Source organism: Onychostruthus taczanowskii, unplaced genomic scaffold (genome assembly GCF_017590055.1).
Source record: "Onychostruthus taczanowskii isolate IOZ18803 unplaced genomic scaffold, ASM1759005v1 scaffold184, whole genome shotgun sequence".
Taxonomy (NCBI): domain Eukaryota; kingdom Metazoa; phylum Chordata; class Aves; order Passeriformes; family Passeridae; genus Onychostruthus; species Onychostruthus taczanowskii.
This window is the reverse complement of record NW_024499062.1, coordinates 747,399-763,413: the sequence shown is the minus strand read 5'-3', so window position 1 is coordinate 763,413 and position 16,015 is coordinate 747,399. Positions and strand designations below refer to the sequence as shown.

General features: G+C 50.8%; 1 protein-coding gene across 1 annotated transcript; it reads left to right on the top strand.

Annotated features, from left to right (window-relative positions):
* Positions 1-100: 100 nt before the first annotated feature.
* Positions 101-16,015, top strand: KLHDC10 (kelch domain containing 10). The gene is made up of 9 exons (XM_041401087.1): positions 101-239; positions 8,047-8,268; positions 9,008-9,162; positions 10,046-10,194; positions 10,793-10,877; positions 11,469-11,535; positions 12,059-12,106; positions 13,344-13,483; positions 14,533-16,015. Exons 1-9 carry the CDS (start codon positions 110-112, stop codon positions 14,740-14,742), a joined length of 1,206 nt encoding a protein of 401 aa, XP_041257021.1. The 5' UTR covers positions 101-109; the 3' UTR covers positions 14,743-16,015.

The following is a 16,015-nucleotide window of genomic DNA, read 5'->3' as shown; positions in this document are numbered from 1 at the left end:
CCGCAGCCTCCCCCCGCCTGCCAACAAGCCCGCAGCTGATAGGCTGCGGCCGAAGAAGCTCGGAGCTGATTGGCGGTTCGCGCTCCGTCCCTCAGGCAGCGGACGGGCCATGTCGGCGGCGGCCGCGGCCCGGGACGGGCTCGGGGAGGGCGCGGGCGGCGCCGCGGGAGGCGGCGATGGCGGCGGGGGAGGGATCCTGAACCGCTTCGTGCAGCTGCCGGGCAGGCCGCGGGCGGCGGGTGAGTGGCGGCCGGCGCCGGGGATGACCCCGACCCCAAGGCCATGAAGGGGTTCGGGACCGGGGCAGCCCCGACCCTGAGGGCTCCGAGGGGTCGGGGTGCGAAGCATCCCCATCTCAGGCCGACCGAGACCGGGACACCCCCGTTTCTAAGGCCATGAGGGGTTCGGGGTTGGGGCACCCCCGTCCCCGGGGTCGGGGACCGAGACTCCGCCGTCCCCAAGGTCCTGAGGGGACAGGGACACCCAAGGCTCCGAGGGGACAGCTGTCCCTGCCTCGGGGACATTCCCGGGGGGAGCTGTGTACCCAGACAGACCGGGAATAACGGGGTGCCCCTGTCCCCAAAGCCGGGCGTGGTGTGGGGGGAGCTGGGCTGTTCCCATCCCGCTGATCCCAGGCTGTGGGACCTGGAATCAGGGATGGAGGGGCAGTTATCCTTTTAAAAATGGATTTAGGCTTACCCGGTGTAGGGTTCCCCAGCCCAGCGGTTCCCTGGTGCCCCCGTGGGCTGTGGGGATTGGGGTGTCCCCCTGGGGTCCCCCCACTCTGCAGTCCCAGTGTATTGGGGGCTTTGGGGACATCCCCACAATCCTGGGAGGGGACATCCTGCCTGGGGTGTGACAAAGTGGGAATTTTCCCTGGTACAATTCCACCTGTCTCCTAGCAAGGCAGGGTGCTGAAGGGTTATTCCATCATTTCTGCCTGTCTGTCCCCCCAAAACCCCCAAAACATTCCAGGAGGAAGCTGACCTCGCCCTGGGATCACAGGATTGGGAAGCTCTGCAGCTTTGGGACAACCCCAGGCTGTGTGACCTCCCAGCTGCTGTGGCAATATCCCTTTTTTTCCTTCTCCCTGTAGCTCCTCCTGACCTTGAGCTGCATCTCCCAGGAATCCTTTCCTGCCACTCCCATCCCTCCATCCACGAAGCCCCTCAGGGCTGGCAGCACCAACAGCAGCTGGGAATGGCTTTTCAAGCATCCCTGAAAGCTGCTTTCTCTTCTCCCTACAAATCCATCTTTTCCCTGGCAATCCATTTCCCACACGCCACGCTCTGGCCTCAGCCTTCCAGCCTCTCCCAGCAGCACTGGGAATTTGCTGAGTGGCTCCACACCTTCTATTTTTGGGCAAATGCTCAGCCCCATTTCCTTCCTCCCTTCCCTGGAAATGCCATTTTTTGGCACCACAGCCCTGCTTCTCTCCCCTGGCTGCGTTTGAGGGGAGGCTGGAGGGGGTGGGAATTGCAGCCTGCTGCTCCTGCACGGCTTCTGTCCCTCCCAGCTCAGCCTGGCCCCTTCAACCAGCCTGAATCAACCCCAGACTGGCTGCCAGCCCAAAAAACACCCGGATTTTTGGAGTTTTCCCCCACTTTGACACCTGTGGAGGTCCTATTTATAGAGCTCCAGCAGCAGCCCTTACATAACCATTGGGAGAGGAAGTTTTTCCCCCTCATTCCATTTCCTCCAACCTGATTTGTTCCTGAGCTCCCATTCTCTTCCAGAGTTCCCAGGTTTGTTTTCTTAGCTCCCAGTTCTCCTCCAGGCTTGTCAGGTTTCATTCCTCACCTCCCAGTTTTCCTGCAGAATTTCCAGGTTTTCTTATTTTCAAATTCTCTTAAATTTTCTTCCAAACTTTTCAGGATTCTTTTCTCATTTATCAATTCTCTTCCAGAGTTTCCAGGTTTGTTTTCCTAACTCCCAGTTCTCTTCCAGGATTGTCAGGTTTCATTCCTCACCTCCCAGTTTTCCTGCAGAATTTCCAGGTTTTCTTTCCTTCCCAATTCTCTCAATTCCCAAGGATTCTTTTCCTACTCCCAGTTCTCTTCCAGAGTTCCCAGGTTTGTTTTCTTAGCTCCCAGTTCTCCTTCAGACTTATCAGGTTTCATTCTTCACTTTCCAGTTTTCCTGCAAAATTTCCAGGTTTACTTTCCTTCCCAATTCTCTAAATTCCCGAAAACCTGGAAATTCTGCAGGAAAACTGGGAGGTGAGGAATGAAACCTGACAATCCTGGAAGAGAACTGGGACTCAGGAAAACAAACCTAGGAAGGAAGGGCAGAGGGATTCAAGTCTCTTCTCCCTGGAAAACCAGAGCAGCTGGGGCTGCCCCTGGATCCCTGGCAGTGGCCAGGCCTGGCTGGATGAGGCTTGGAGCACCCTGGGACAGTGGGAGGTGTCCCTGCCCGTGGAATGGGATGATCCTTAAGGTCCTTTCCAACCCAAACCATCCTGGCATTCCATTCCGTGGTTCTGTGAGAAGGGAGGGCTCAGGTGGAACCTCTCTGGGGTTTTCCAGTCCTTAAAGGATGGATGGTCTCCCTTCACGTGGAGAGGACGGGGAGCAGTGGGGACAAGGAGCACTGGGAAGGTTCATCCCAATGGAAAAAAGACATTTTTTCCAGTGAAGCCATCATTCCCTGGAACAGCCTCCCCTGGGATGTGGTGGAGTCCCTGGAGGCTTTCAGGGTGTGGCTGCTCAAGGTGCTGAACAGCCTCGGGCCAGCTCCTTTTCCCACAGGAGATTGGACCAGATGATCTTTGCAGCTCTATGGTTTTCATTCTCCAGAATTCCTTTCTTTTCCTTCATGCTTCTTGGAAACAAACAACCCAAGGATCACTCAGTTTTAGTGGTGTAAAATCCTTTAAAATGGGATTGCCCCAGAGATTTTGGGAGCAAAGGCTGGGAGAGCCAGACCTGATCACAGAATGGCTGGGCTGGGAGAGACCTTCAGCCCATGGAGCCCAGCCCAGCCCAAGCCCTCAGGCAGAGCCTGGCACCCAGTGCCACATCCAGGCTTGTTCAACACCCCCAGGGATGGTGACTGCAGCACCTCCCCGGGCAGCCATGGCAGAGCTTTATCCCCTTGCTGGAAAAGCTTTTTCCTGACACCCAGCCTGAATTTCCCTTGGCACAGCTCGGGACTGTGTGCTGTGGCTGTGTCAGTGCTGCTGCAGACAGAGCCCAGCCCCAGCTGAGCACAGGCACCTTTCAGAGCTGTGCAGAGTGCTGAGGGCAGCCCTGAGTCTCCTTTTCTGCAGGGGAGCACCCCCAGCTCCCTCAGGGCTTCCTCTCAGGGTTGGTGTTCCAGCCCCTCTCCAGCCTCATTTCCTGTTCTTGACTTTGATGCAAAGCCAGGAGCTCTCCCAGGATGATCAATCTGGAAACACTGCTTGGAGGTCTCAGCAATAGCTGGAAGTCTCTTGGCTGTCCTGTAGGTTGTGTTTGGCATCCTTGGCTGGATCCTCTGGCTTCTCCCATTTTTCCTCAGAGCCATTGCTCAGGGGCACAGCTACAGCTGGGAATTTTTCCTCTTGGGAATTTCTCAGGCGTGGGCAGCCTGCCAGAGTGTGGGATCTGCAGAGGCTGAACACAGCTGGATGAACAAACCAGGTTTTAAACCTCACTCTCAGCAGTGCATTCCCAATCCTGCTTATCCAAACATTCCTGAGGGACTCCCAATTCCACGAGTTCCAAACTTATTTTGTCCAGCTGTTGTGGAAAAGATGAGACTTTGAAGATAGGAGTCAAAGTCAACATTGACTTGTCTTGTTCTGGTTCAGCCCTTGTCCTAAACATCCCTCAGGATTGCTGCAGGGATCAGAAATGGAAAGATTGAATCCTGCTGTTGTGGATGTTGAAAAACCAGGCAGGAGGAAAAATAATCACAAAGCCATCTTTAGAAAGCTTTAAAAAGCAGAGAAAAGGACGTGTGCACAGCCCTGGGATATTCACCACAGATGTGGCACTTGGAAAAAAGGAGGACCCAAAGGATTTGTTGGCTTTACACCCTGTAGTTGTTCTGTTTGTATTTCCAAAAATAGGGCTTGGAGTAGAAGTTCTGCTGCTGGTGGTGATGCTGATAATGTTACACACACCTGCTGGGATGGCCTTGCACTGGGATTTGTGGGGTTGGAATCATGGATTGCTTGGGACACCCTGGTAACAGGACAGGCTTTTCACTGCTGCTGGTCCTTTTCCTGTCATCCTGACTTTGAGACACTCAAAGTGCTGCAGATAACCCTGGGGTGGATGTTGGGATTAAATTAGCTTGGGAAAAGAGGGAACTGATAAAGGAGTGTACAGCTGTGGGATGGGTTGGGTGGGAAGGGAACTCAAAGCCCATCCAGTGTCACCCCTGCCATGGCAGGGACACCTCCACTGTCCCAGGTGGCTCCAACCCCATCCAGCCTGGCCTTGGATACTTCCAGGGATCCATGGGCAGCCACAGCTTCTCCAGGAAGCTTGTTCAGTGCCCCACCATTCTCAAAGTAGAAGTTTTTGCTCATATCCAGCTGGAATTTCCTCAGTTTGTGCCCATTGTCCCTTCTCCTGTCACTGAGTTTTTGCTCATATCCAGCTGGAATTTCCTGTGTTTCAGTTTGTGCACATTGTCCCTTCTCCTGTCACTGGGCAGTCCTGGCCTCATTCTTCTCCACACCCACCCTTGAGATATAAATGGATTTGTTTAGGGTTTCTGACAGTCATAAGGAAAGGGATGGTTTTAGGAGGCTCTAAACAATTTCATATTCATGGAGTCATGGAATCTTTCCAGTTGGAAAAGGTCTCAGACCACTGAGTCCAACCATAACCATTCCCAGCACTGCCATGGCCACCACTGCCCCATGTCCCCAAGTGCCACATCCACGGGGCTTTGAAATCCCTCCCGGAATGGGGACTCCACCCCTGCCCTGTACAGCTCATTCCAGTACCTGACCACCCTTTCCATGAAGGAATTTTCCCCAAAATCCCCCCTGAGCTCCCCTGGCCCAGGCTGAGGCCATTCCCTCTCCTCCTGTCCCTGTTCCCTGGAGCACAGCCCGACCCCCCCGGCTGTCCCCTCCTGGCAGGGACTTGTGCAGAGCCACAAGGGCCCCCCTGAGCCTCCTTTGCTCCAATGTCACATCTGGAAACACCTTCTTGTTTCATCCCTGTCCTAATTACAGCTCCTACAGGAGAGGAGTTCAATTAGGAACAGCTTGGAATTGTCAGTGCAGCAGCTCCCTCAGAACTGCTGGGGTGAATCACTGCTTCAAGGGGAGCTCAGCAGGGTGTTGGCAGGCCAGTGCCCAGCCAGCCACTCTCTGCTGGATGGCTCAGCCCTTAATTAGGACTTGCCTTAATTATGTCCCTGTCGTGATGCTTCAGCCTGGAATCACTGAATCCATTGGGTTGGAAAAGCCCTCCCAGCCCATCCAGTCCCACCTTGTCCCCAGCCCAGAGCTCTGAGTGCCACATCCAGGAGTTCCTCATTTTGAGGGTATCCAGCACCAGATGCAACAAGCAGAGCTTCCCTGGGGAAGGTCTGGTGCTTCTCTGGAGACCTGGGACTCCCCTGGAGAAGACCTCGTGCTTCCCTGGAGAAGCACTTCCCACACGACTCTGTGTGAGCAGGGAAAGGCACATCCAACCCAAGCTGTGCCCAATTCCCACCTTGTCCCCAGAGCACTGAGTGCCACATCCAGGTATTCCTTAGGCACCTCCAGGGATGGGGACTCCAAACCTCCCTGAGCAGCCCCTTCCAATGTTTTAACAACCCTTTCCATGAGATTAATTCCTCCTGACATCCAAAACCTGAGCCTCCCTGGCACAGCTTGAGGCTGTTTCCTCTCATCCTGTTGTTCAGTTTCATTCTGATGGTGGAACTTATTCCCTGAAAATTTCACTGTTCCCATTTTTGCCCTCAGGACTAAGGAAAAAGAGCCTCCTTGTAAATGCACCTTCCCATCCTTCCTTCCTGCTTCTCTCTGGAATCTTAAACTGGGAAAACAGGTTTTTCCCAGATCATATCCATCCATCCCTCCATTTTAAAGCCATTTTCCGTAACTTTTCAACCTCTTCCCCCAGACCTGGTAGATCCTGCTGAATTCCATGTCCAGCATCAAGGAATTCACAGCAGGACTTGGTGAATTCCAGCTTTTCACACAACAGGGCCTTGCTGTGCTTCCCTGAGCTTTGGGTGTTTTGGGGTTCAGCTCTGGGAAAATGGGCTTTGCTCACTACAAACTTCAGCAAATCCCAGGATTTTCCCATCTAAATGTTCCACCTGTGGAATGGGCAGCAAAAGCAGCTGCAAACCTCTCCTGAATTTCAGCAGGAGCTGTGAATCATCCAGCTGAGTGCTCATTACATGGAAATGCAGCTCTTTATTGGAGCCATGGAGTTTGGCTGCTGAAGGAACTTGTCAGAGTTAACCCTTGAACAGCTCTTCTCCTTAAAAAGACACAACTGGAGGAATCTTTTCTGAAGGCATTGATGAGCAAGAGTTAAAGATCATCCAGTGCCACCCCCTGCCATGGGCAGGGACACCTTCCACTATCCCAGGGTGCTCCAAGCCTGGCCTTGGACCTTTCCAGGGATGTGTGATCCCTTCCTGTTGAAAATTGGGATTTCTGGCAAGGTCAAGTGCCTTCCCTATTTGATTTTGGGAGGTGGATGGCAGTGAAGGCCTCCTGGGTGATGTGTTTTAATTTATTTTCTTGGAATTACTCCTCTTAACTTTAGTTTATTGGCTTTACATAAAACTCAGCCTTATTCTCCTCTTTTCCCTCTGGAAAATTCTCATGGCAAGTGTTAGAACTAGAGGGAAATAAAATGTAATATCTGAACTCCTAATTCCTTAACACCTTTTAGATTAGGATGTGGAATATCCCCCTCTCCTGTGCCCATGTCCCCACTGCAGATTTTTCCCTTAATTCCTTAACTTCTGTCCACTCTTTTTCCAGCCAGTGCTTATTAGTTTTCTAAGTGGGAATTGCTGTGAGACACAATTACTCCTGGAAACACCCCAAATCTGTCAAAACTTTGTCTGAACCCTGGAGAGCAGCTTAATTTTGGACCAGAGTTGAACATGATGAAGCAAAACTGCTTGTGCTCAGCTCAAGTATTCATTATTTGGTCTGGACAAATCATTTGTTTCACTTTTCCTGGAGGAAAAATAGGAAATTATAACAGAAGAGAACATGCTGGGTCCTCATTAGCTGCTTTCCTGGCTCCTTTTCTATCCTAAACTCCATAAAAAAGTCTGTGGGAGCAGGTGGAAGGTGAAGGTCACTGATTTGTTTGGGTTTGTTTTGGTCAATTGTCAGCCCAGACCTTGATTTCTGTTGTCCAAGAATACTTTTGGTTAGTTTTTCCTTGGCTCAATCCATCTTTTTATCTTTTACAGCTGAGAGCTGAGCTGGAATTGCCCTCCCTGCCTTTATTTCCACGAGTTTTAGGGGTGGGCAGGCAGAGGATTCCTTTGGGAATTGCTGCACTGCCTGTAGGATCTCAGCTGGATTCCCTGCTCCTGCCCAGGCCACATGCCTTTACTTAGAGCAGATTTTCCCTTTCTGTCAGACCTGTTTAGTGACAAAAGTCACTAAATTTTCTGTCACTAAACAGAACTAAACTAAACTGAAGTGTTCTGACTAAACAAAGTCTTCTCGAGATCCACGGAACAAAGGGAGCAAGGAACAAAAAGGGAAGTCAGAGGTATTTGGAGGAGGAAAAGCAAACCCTTATTTGTTTTCTCTATTGGGCAGCTCTAAATACAAACAGTTGGAATTGCTTCCACGTGAAATTTGCCAAGCAGAATGAAAGAAGAGGGTTTTACCAAATACCTCAGCAAGGGCTGTAGTGGAGGGATTGCCACGTGGTGGGGTGGTGGAGTGACCAGGAATGACACGCAGACTGTCCCTTTTGCACCTTGTCCTTCCAAAGCCATTTCCTCCTGCTGCAGGGGCACTTCCCTGTGGAATACATCCCAGTGGGTGCACTCCTGACCCTGCTCACACCCCGAGCTCTTGTGGAGCTGTTGTTTCTCCTCCTGCAGGCCACAGGTGCCCCCCGGCCAGGAGCGGCCATCGCTGCGTGGCCGACAGTTCCAACCTCTACGTCTTCGGGGGCTACAATCCCGACTACGATGAGTCTGGGGGGCCAGAGAACGAGGACTACCCCCTCTTCAGGGAGCTCTGGAGGTACAACTTTGCCACAGACACCTGGCACCAGATGGGCACCGAAGGCTACATGCCCAGGGAGCTGGCCTCCATGTCACGTACGTATGGAAATCCAACTCCTTGCCTGCCTGCTCCTGGAGCTATTTTAATCCTGGCTATTTAAATCCAGGCAGGAGTTGGAAATCTGGATGCTGTTTTTCCAAGTAGGCCCTGAGGTTGGGTTGGGTTTGGGATTTTCTTTTCCTTTTTGCTCGGTTGAGGCAGAGGGAAAGAAAGAAATGAGAAAGCAAGAGGTGTTGTCCAGGTGTTTACCTTGCTGTGCTTTCAGCAGGAAGGTGCCTCACGCAGACATCTCCAAGCCTACAAAAATAGCTGTCTTTGTTCATTTTCAAAGCAGACCTTTGGTTACCATGGTTTTAGGTGGGATCCTTTCTCCTTTAGAGCCTCTCAAAGCCATCAATGCACGGGCTGGATTGTAGGGAATTTGAGCAGCACTGAGCACTGCTGTCTCCAGAGCAGGGAAACATGGAATGGTTTGGGTTGGAAGAGACCTTCAAGATCATCGAGTCCAACCTTTCCCCTGACACCTCAACTAAACCCTGGCACCCAGTGCCACATCCAGGGATGGTGACTCCACCACCTCCTCAGGCAGCCATTCCAGAACTTTTTTCCTAATATCTAACCTATATTTCCCTTGGCTCAGCTTAAAGATCATCCAATTCCATGCCATGGGCAGGGACACCTTCCCTAGAGCAGGTTGCTCCAAGCCTAGTCCAGCCTGATAAAACCCTGTTCTGATCTCACAGCTGTTTTTCCCCTCCCTCTCTCTTCCCCCAGTCGTTTTACATGGCAACAACCTCCTGGTTTTTGGGGGCACCGGGATCCCCTTTGGAGAGAGCAACGGGAACGACGTCCACGTGTGCAACGTCAAGTACAAGAGATGGGCTCTGCTGAGCTGCCGCGGCAAGAAACCCAACCGCATCTACGGCCAGGTACGGAGCTCAGGGAGCCCCGAGTGCTCACAGGGCCTCAGGGCACCCAGATCCCTTCTCTGTGCCTCACCACAGCCCTTCCCTCTGTGGAAAAGCACGAGGAGAAGCAGGAGGCCTTCGTGAAGAAATGAAGCGGCCTCGGTTCTTGGAGATTTCAAAGGAAGGGAGGTTTTCTCCTAGTTAGGAAGGGCAGAATTTGTTCACTAAATGCCTGGTGGAGCTGAGTGAAAAAAGTGTGATTTAAGGAGTGGTTGTAGTCAAAAACCTTCAAAGCCCAAAACTCTAAATTAAGATAAAAAAAGTGATTTAAGGAGTGGTTGGTAGTCAAAAACCTTCAAAACCCAAAACTCTAAATGAAAATGAGAAAGTGATTTAAGGAGGGGTTGGTAGTTGAAACCTTCAAAACCCAAAACTCTAAATGAAAATGAGAAAGTGATTTAAGGAGGGGTTGGTAGTTGAAACCTTCAAAACCCAAAACTCTAAATGAAAATGAGAAAGTGATTTAAGGAGGGGTTGGTAGTTGAAACCTTCAAAACCCAAAACTCTAAATGAAAATGAGAAAGTGATTTAAGGAGGGGTTGGTAGTTGAAACCTTCAAAACCCAAAAATCTAAATGAAGATAAAAAAAAAGTGATTTAACTGATATTGGTTTGTAGCCAAAGCCCTTAAAACCCAAAATTCTAAATGCGAGTTCCTAGGGTTCCTTTCCATTAGAATTACACCTTTTAAGACTTTCCATAAAGTGGGTGAATGAGGTGGACAAGGAAGTGAATTCCTACCACAGGACTGACCCTTTTTGCTGGTGCACATCTGCTTTGGAGGAGCAGGAACTCCCTCTTCTCCAGCCCCAGGTGTCCCAAGTCCTTTCTGGTTTCTCTACCAGGCCATGGCCATCATCAATGGGTGTCTCTACGTGTTTGGAGGAACAACTGGGTACATTTACAGCACTGATCTCCACAAGCTGGACCTCAACACCCGGGAATGGATCCAGCTGAAGCCAAACAATATGTCCTGTGACATGCCAGAGGAGAGGTGAGCACCTGGGCAGCCTCAGGGAGCTTTTTTTGGGAGGCAGGGAATGGGAAGCTTTGGGATAACCTTGCTCTGGTTGGCATTTCCAGCCCTCCTTTGCCTGGGAGTTGTTGTGGCATTGGGAGGAAGGATTTTGGTCGCTCTCATCCATGGTTTGGTGTCCAGATGAGAGCAGGGAATTGAGAATGGAAGAATCCCAGAATGGTTTGGGTTCATAGGAATCTTAAAACAAATCTAATTCCACCCCCCTGCCATGGGCTGGGACACTTTCACTATCCCAGGTTGCTCCAAGCCCTGTCCAGCCTGGCCTTGGACACTTCCCTTAGAAGGGGCTGGAATATTGATGGCTGTCCTGGTATTCAGTAAATCCTTACACTTAATTATTTAATAATTGCTCTGCAATCAGAAAATGCCTTTCAGACTTCTGGGGTGCTGCTTGGAGGGCTCAGGAAAACTCCCACATCTCCTCAAAGCTCCCAGGCTGAGGGACTGATGCAGCACAGCCAGGCTTGGGAGTTTCTGCTGAAATCCCTGGAATTTGATGGTGATTTCCAGAAGGTTTTTTTGTTTTGCTAATTGTGCTGCTTTGCACCTTCAGGTACAGACATGAAATTGCTCATGATGGTCAACGGATTTATATCCTAGGAGGTGGAACTTCCTGGACAGCTTATTCCTTGGATAAGGTGAGGCATTTGGAACCCTGGACAGGAGATTTTCCACACTGAGGAGTTACCAGCACAACCTCTTCATGTGGCTTTGCCTGGAGAGCCTGGTAAAAAAAAAAAGAAGAAAAAAAAAAAGATAATTGGGAGCAGATTGTTCTCCTATATCTGTAAAACCTGGATTTGCCACAGAATGACTTGGTGATGAATCTGGTCACTTTAAATAGCGCTCTGCTTCCAAAAAAATGGAGTCTGCAGCACTTTATATGACATTTTATCTCTCCATTGTCCCATTTTTCTCCCTATCTGCAGCAGGAGAAAGGTATTTCTAAATCCTTCTGAGAGCTCAAGGGTGTCGATTTTAATTGGTCCAGCTCTTTTAAAAAGCAATATTCTTTTCTTTTTTTCAGCTGTAGGGCTGAAATAGCAAAGCTGGGATGGAGCTTCAAAGGTGATTTTAGACCTGCTTACTCACTGCCTGGGATCAGCTATTTTTGGGTTTCCACTCAATGAAAAAAAGGGATTTATTTCTAGTGGCTCAGAGCCTGTGGCTGCATCACCCTGGTGCTGGCAGAGCCAGGAGAATCTCATGGCTCCTCTTCTTCCCCCCAGATCCATGCCTACAACCTGGAAACCAACACCTGGGAGGAGATCACCACGAAACCTCACGAGAAAGTCGGTGAGTTTGGCATGTCCCTACTTTCCCTGGAAGCCAGGGTGGCCAAGGTGCTTGGAGGTGCAGTTCTCTTGTTCAATATGTGGCTTTGTGCTGGATTTGGGATCCTGCTTGTGCTGCAGCACTGAGGATTGACCCATCCAAGGGAGTTTGGCAGTCTGGCTTCCCTCTCTCCCTGCTTGGGGAAAGGTGGCAGTGCCTGGATCTGCTCCCAGAGGATCCAGAGCATCCCTGCTCCCTTTGAGGCCCTGGGCTTTCCCTGGAATCTCACAGCTGCTTTTCACCAAGCCACATTTGAGACTCTGCAGAACAAAATTCCAGCATTTTTCTTTCTTTCCCAGAGAGGAATTAGGACTCAAACCTAAAACAGCTGCTTAAAGTTACACCTTTTATACCTGGGATAGCAGGAAAGCAAAACCTCTTAAAAATTAAACTCCATGATTAAACGTTGAGACAAAATCACTACTTGCACTAACACTTTAAAGCAATTATTGCTGATATATATTTTAAAATTTATTCTCCCCAGGCTTCCCAGCAGCCAGAAGATGCCACAGCTGTGTGCAGATAAAAAATGGTAAGATTTACCTCTAGAAAATTGGTGTCTTTTGTACAACCAGACAGGGGAGAGTTGGAGACAACTGCAGGGAACACGTGGAAGAGGATTTTTTCCTCTCTAGCAGGCTTTAAGCTGCCCACTTGGCACCATTCCTTCTTCTGAAAAAACAGTTACAATCCTGATCCCTCTTTTCCAAACCCTTCAAGGTCAGTGGCTCAATGCTCTCTGTTGAAGGGTGGAGGGAAATGCTGGATTGTATTTCCTAGGAGTGTTAATTGTGCCAATAAGAGTAAGGCAAGAGCTGGGAGATGCTTCCAGCAGGATTTGGCAGCCCCTGAACTGAGAATTTGGGCAAAGCTGGGAGCAAGGCAGGACTGGGAGCTGGGGCTGTTCCCTGTGGGTTTAAAATCCCTGGAGTCTGATCAAGCCCAGGTGTCTGGGAACCCAGCTTGGCTGTGACAAGAGGGAATGCTCTCCTGCTTGCAGTGGCATTTAGCCCTGAGTCTGCCATGGTGGGGTTGGGATCCTGGGCAGGCTGGGAAGGGGGGCATGAGGCAGGAATCCATCCTGACCCCCAGTGTGGGCAGCAGGGGATGGGGGGATTCTGCTCCTCTCAGGAGAGACCCCCACCTGCAAAGCTGCCCCAGCCCTGGGGACACAGCAGCACCTGGAGCTGCTGGAGAGCCCAGAGGAGACCCTGGAGCTGCTCCAGGGCTGGAGCCCCCTCAGCTCCCAGGGATCCAGGCTGGGAGAGCTGGGAATGCTCCCCTGGAGAGGGGAAGGACCCAGGGAGAGCTTCCAGCACATTCCAGGGCCTGAAGGGGCTCCAGGAGAGCTGCAGAGGGACTGGGGACAAGGGATGGACAGGACACAGGGAATGGCTCCCAGTGCCAGAGGGCAGCCATGGATGGGATCTTGGCCATGAGGAATTCCTGGCTGGGCTGGAATTGCCAGAGCAGCTGGGGCTGCCCCTGCATCCCTGGAATGTCCAAGGCCAGGCTGGACACTGGGGCTGGAGCAGCCTGGCACAGTGGCAGTGTCCCTGCCATGGCAGGGTGGCACTGCAGGGGCTTTGGGGTCCCTTCCCACCCAAACCAGTCTGGGAATCCTTAAGTGGCCTCTGCTTTGTGGTGGGCCTGATTTGGGAGATCCTGAGAGCCTTTGCTGGGGTAAAACACAAAGCTGTGTGGGGAGGGTGATCCCTGCCCTCTGTCCCAGCCTGTTCCTGGCAGCTCCCACCTCTCCTCTCTTGCAGATGTGTTCGTGTGCGGGGGCTACAATGGAGAGGTGATTCTGGGAGATGTTTGGAAGCTGAACCTCCAAACTTTCCAGTGGGTCAAGCTCCCAGCTGCCATGCCAGAGCCTGTGTACTTCCACTGTGCTGCTGTCACCCCAGTAAGTGACTCCTTTTGTTCCTCTGGAGCTGGGATTCTTCATCCAAGCACTCTTACCTTGCTGTGGGCTGCAAATAGAGCTGATGTTCCCAAGGAAATGATCTCCCCTGCATGCAGCAGCTTTTGGGAGGCTCTTCTTCCTGCTGCTGTTTGAAGAGTGGAGCCACACTATGGATTTTGCTTTCTGAAAGAAATAATGCAGAATTTGAGCTTTTAAAGTCCGTGTGGGAACAGCAGTTCCTGCTTGTAAAAGGAAAAAAAAAAAAGCACAAATACTCCCTGAATAGTGATTTTATCCTACTGAGAACAGCCTGAGGTGAAGGATTGGATGAGGCTGTTTCCAACCCTTTGGAAGCCACTAAGGAATGTTGGTATTGCCAGAGCTTTTGGCCTTAAGTCTGGAGATCTGGGATTGGTAATTAACAGGCAGCAAGAAGTGCCTTTGGCTGTGCCTTCACCTCCTTCTGCTCCTCATCTCCTTAGGGCAGAGATCACATTCCTTGGTGTTTGGAGAGTGTTATAAATGCAGCTTTTCCTAGGAAGCCTGATAAAGGTGTTTCCCAGGCAGCTCAGTGACTGCCTGGACAGCTGGAATGCCCTTTCTTTGGCAGCCTGTGGGAAAAAACAAAAAAAAAGCCACTCAGCAGCTGAGTTTTTCCCATCTCTCTGTGTTCCTGTCATCCTTGGAGCAGGGTTGTGCTGAGCCAAGGGAATGCAGGATGTCTGTGTGAGGTGGGTGTAGTTTAAAAATATGTTATTTTTAGCTGGAACATGAGTATGGCTCTGTACTACTTTCTTAACAGTTTGCCACACTCCTAAAATGGATTTCTTGGCATAGAAATCACCTGAAACTCAGAGCAAAGCACTCAGAGGTGGTGGCTATGTGGTTTAGGATGACACATGGCCCCTCCAGCAGTGATTCCTCCCTTGACTCAGAGGATCCCGGGGTGGCTGAGGCAGTGACAGCTCTGCTGAAGGCTGTGGGCTGGGAATAAAGCCCAATCCTGCTTTTCCTGGCTCTGTAACTCCTGTCCCTCTTTCCCCACCCAGGCTGGCTGCATGTACGTCCACGGAGGGGTGGTCAACATCCACGAAAACAAACGGACTGGCTCCCTGTTCAAAATGTGGCTGGTGGTGCCCAGCCTGCTGGAACTGTGCTGGGAGAAGCTTCTGGAATCTTTCCCTCACCTAGCAACTCTCTCCAGATCCCAGCTCTTGCACCTTGGACTGACGCAGGGACTCGTTGAGCGGCTAAAATGAGAGCATCTCCCACTTGTGTCCAAGACTCACCACGTTGAGGAATTCCCCCTCCCACCCCCTATTTATGGATTCCATGGATGGTCTTGCTAAGAACATGGAGGAACCTGCTCAAGGCCTTACTCAGCAAATACATCAATGCCTTTCCAGACATGGTTACTTTTAGTCATTGCAAAAAAAAATCCCCTTTTTATTTATGGAGCTCTAAGTCACACCAAATTAATCCAAAAGTATTTTCTGAGACTAAGCAGCCAACCAGCAATCTGTCATCAGCACACGCTTGCAATTAACTGGGCAGCTTAACGAGTTCCTGAATGTCTGAGCCCGTGCTTACACGTGGCACCTTCACCTTGGCACTTCCACCATGTCACCCAACGAGGACATTTGATGCAGAACACCCACCAAGCTGTTCTTTTGCTGTGGATGCCCCGTCCCTCCCAGCCAGCTGAGCTGCCCCCTCTCTCCAAAGCCAGGCCATTCCTGCAGCCCTGCATGTGTCCCCACGGGCATGTTCCCACCCCTGAGCTTCCGGAGACGGCTGGAACGTCGCCCGGGGCGGCGAGCCAAGCTTGGCCCCTGCAGCTTCCCTGGTGCAGTGTCTGTGTCCTCCCCTTTTCATATTGAAAGGTTTGCTTGGAAGACTGGGAAAAAGTTGCCACTTAAGGGACTACTGTGTAGTTTACTGGGGGTGGGGAGGGAAAAGGTTTTCCTGAGGCTTTTTTTAACCTTTTCGGCTCGCTTTGCACCCAGAATGAGCTCCAGCAAAAACTTACCCTGTAGATTTCAGAGCTCTTTGAACCCTCTCAGCCAAGCCCTGGTTCTCAGCATCTCCCAGCTTTTGGTTTTCCTTCCTCCCACGTGTCCAAATATGCCTTTTTCTTGTTGCTTCACAGTCCCCTGAGGGTGGGAGATGTGATTTAAAGCCCGTTTGGGGAGTGGCTGTGTGGAAATACAGCAGCCAAAAAAGGGGAGAGGGAACAACTGTCCCTCCTTCTGGGGACAGGGATTGTCTGTGCACAGGAAAGGGTGGCTCTGGTCCTCTTGTGCTCTCTACACTGCATTTGTTTAAGTGGCCACTGAACTCTGAACAGCTCCAGGCATGAGGTTTGTGCAAAATCCTTTTCAGTTGGAGCCCATTTTTAAGTGCCTTTTGTTTTTAAAATCAGCTTTTTTCCAATGCTTTCGTCTTCATCAAAGGCAGAGGTTACACTCTGGAGTTTTAGTTTCTTTTTAAGAGATTGCATTTATGTTTAAATAAACCATAGCATTGTCTTCA

Bases quoted from the DNA above. Each gene is read 5' to 3' on its own strand.
- KLHDC10 (XM_041401087.1), top strand. From the start codon at position 110: ATGTCGGCGGCGGCCGCGGCCCGGGACGGGCTCGGGGAGGGCGCGGGC. The intron at 9,163-10,045 runs GTACGGAGCTCA...TTTCTCTACCAG, and splicing joins CCAACCGCATCTACGGCCAG to GCCATGGCCATCATCAATGG. The intron at 12,107-13,343 runs GTAAGATTTACC...CCTCTCTTGCAG, and splicing joins CTGTGTGCAGATAAAAAATG to ATGTGTTCGTGTGCGGGGGC.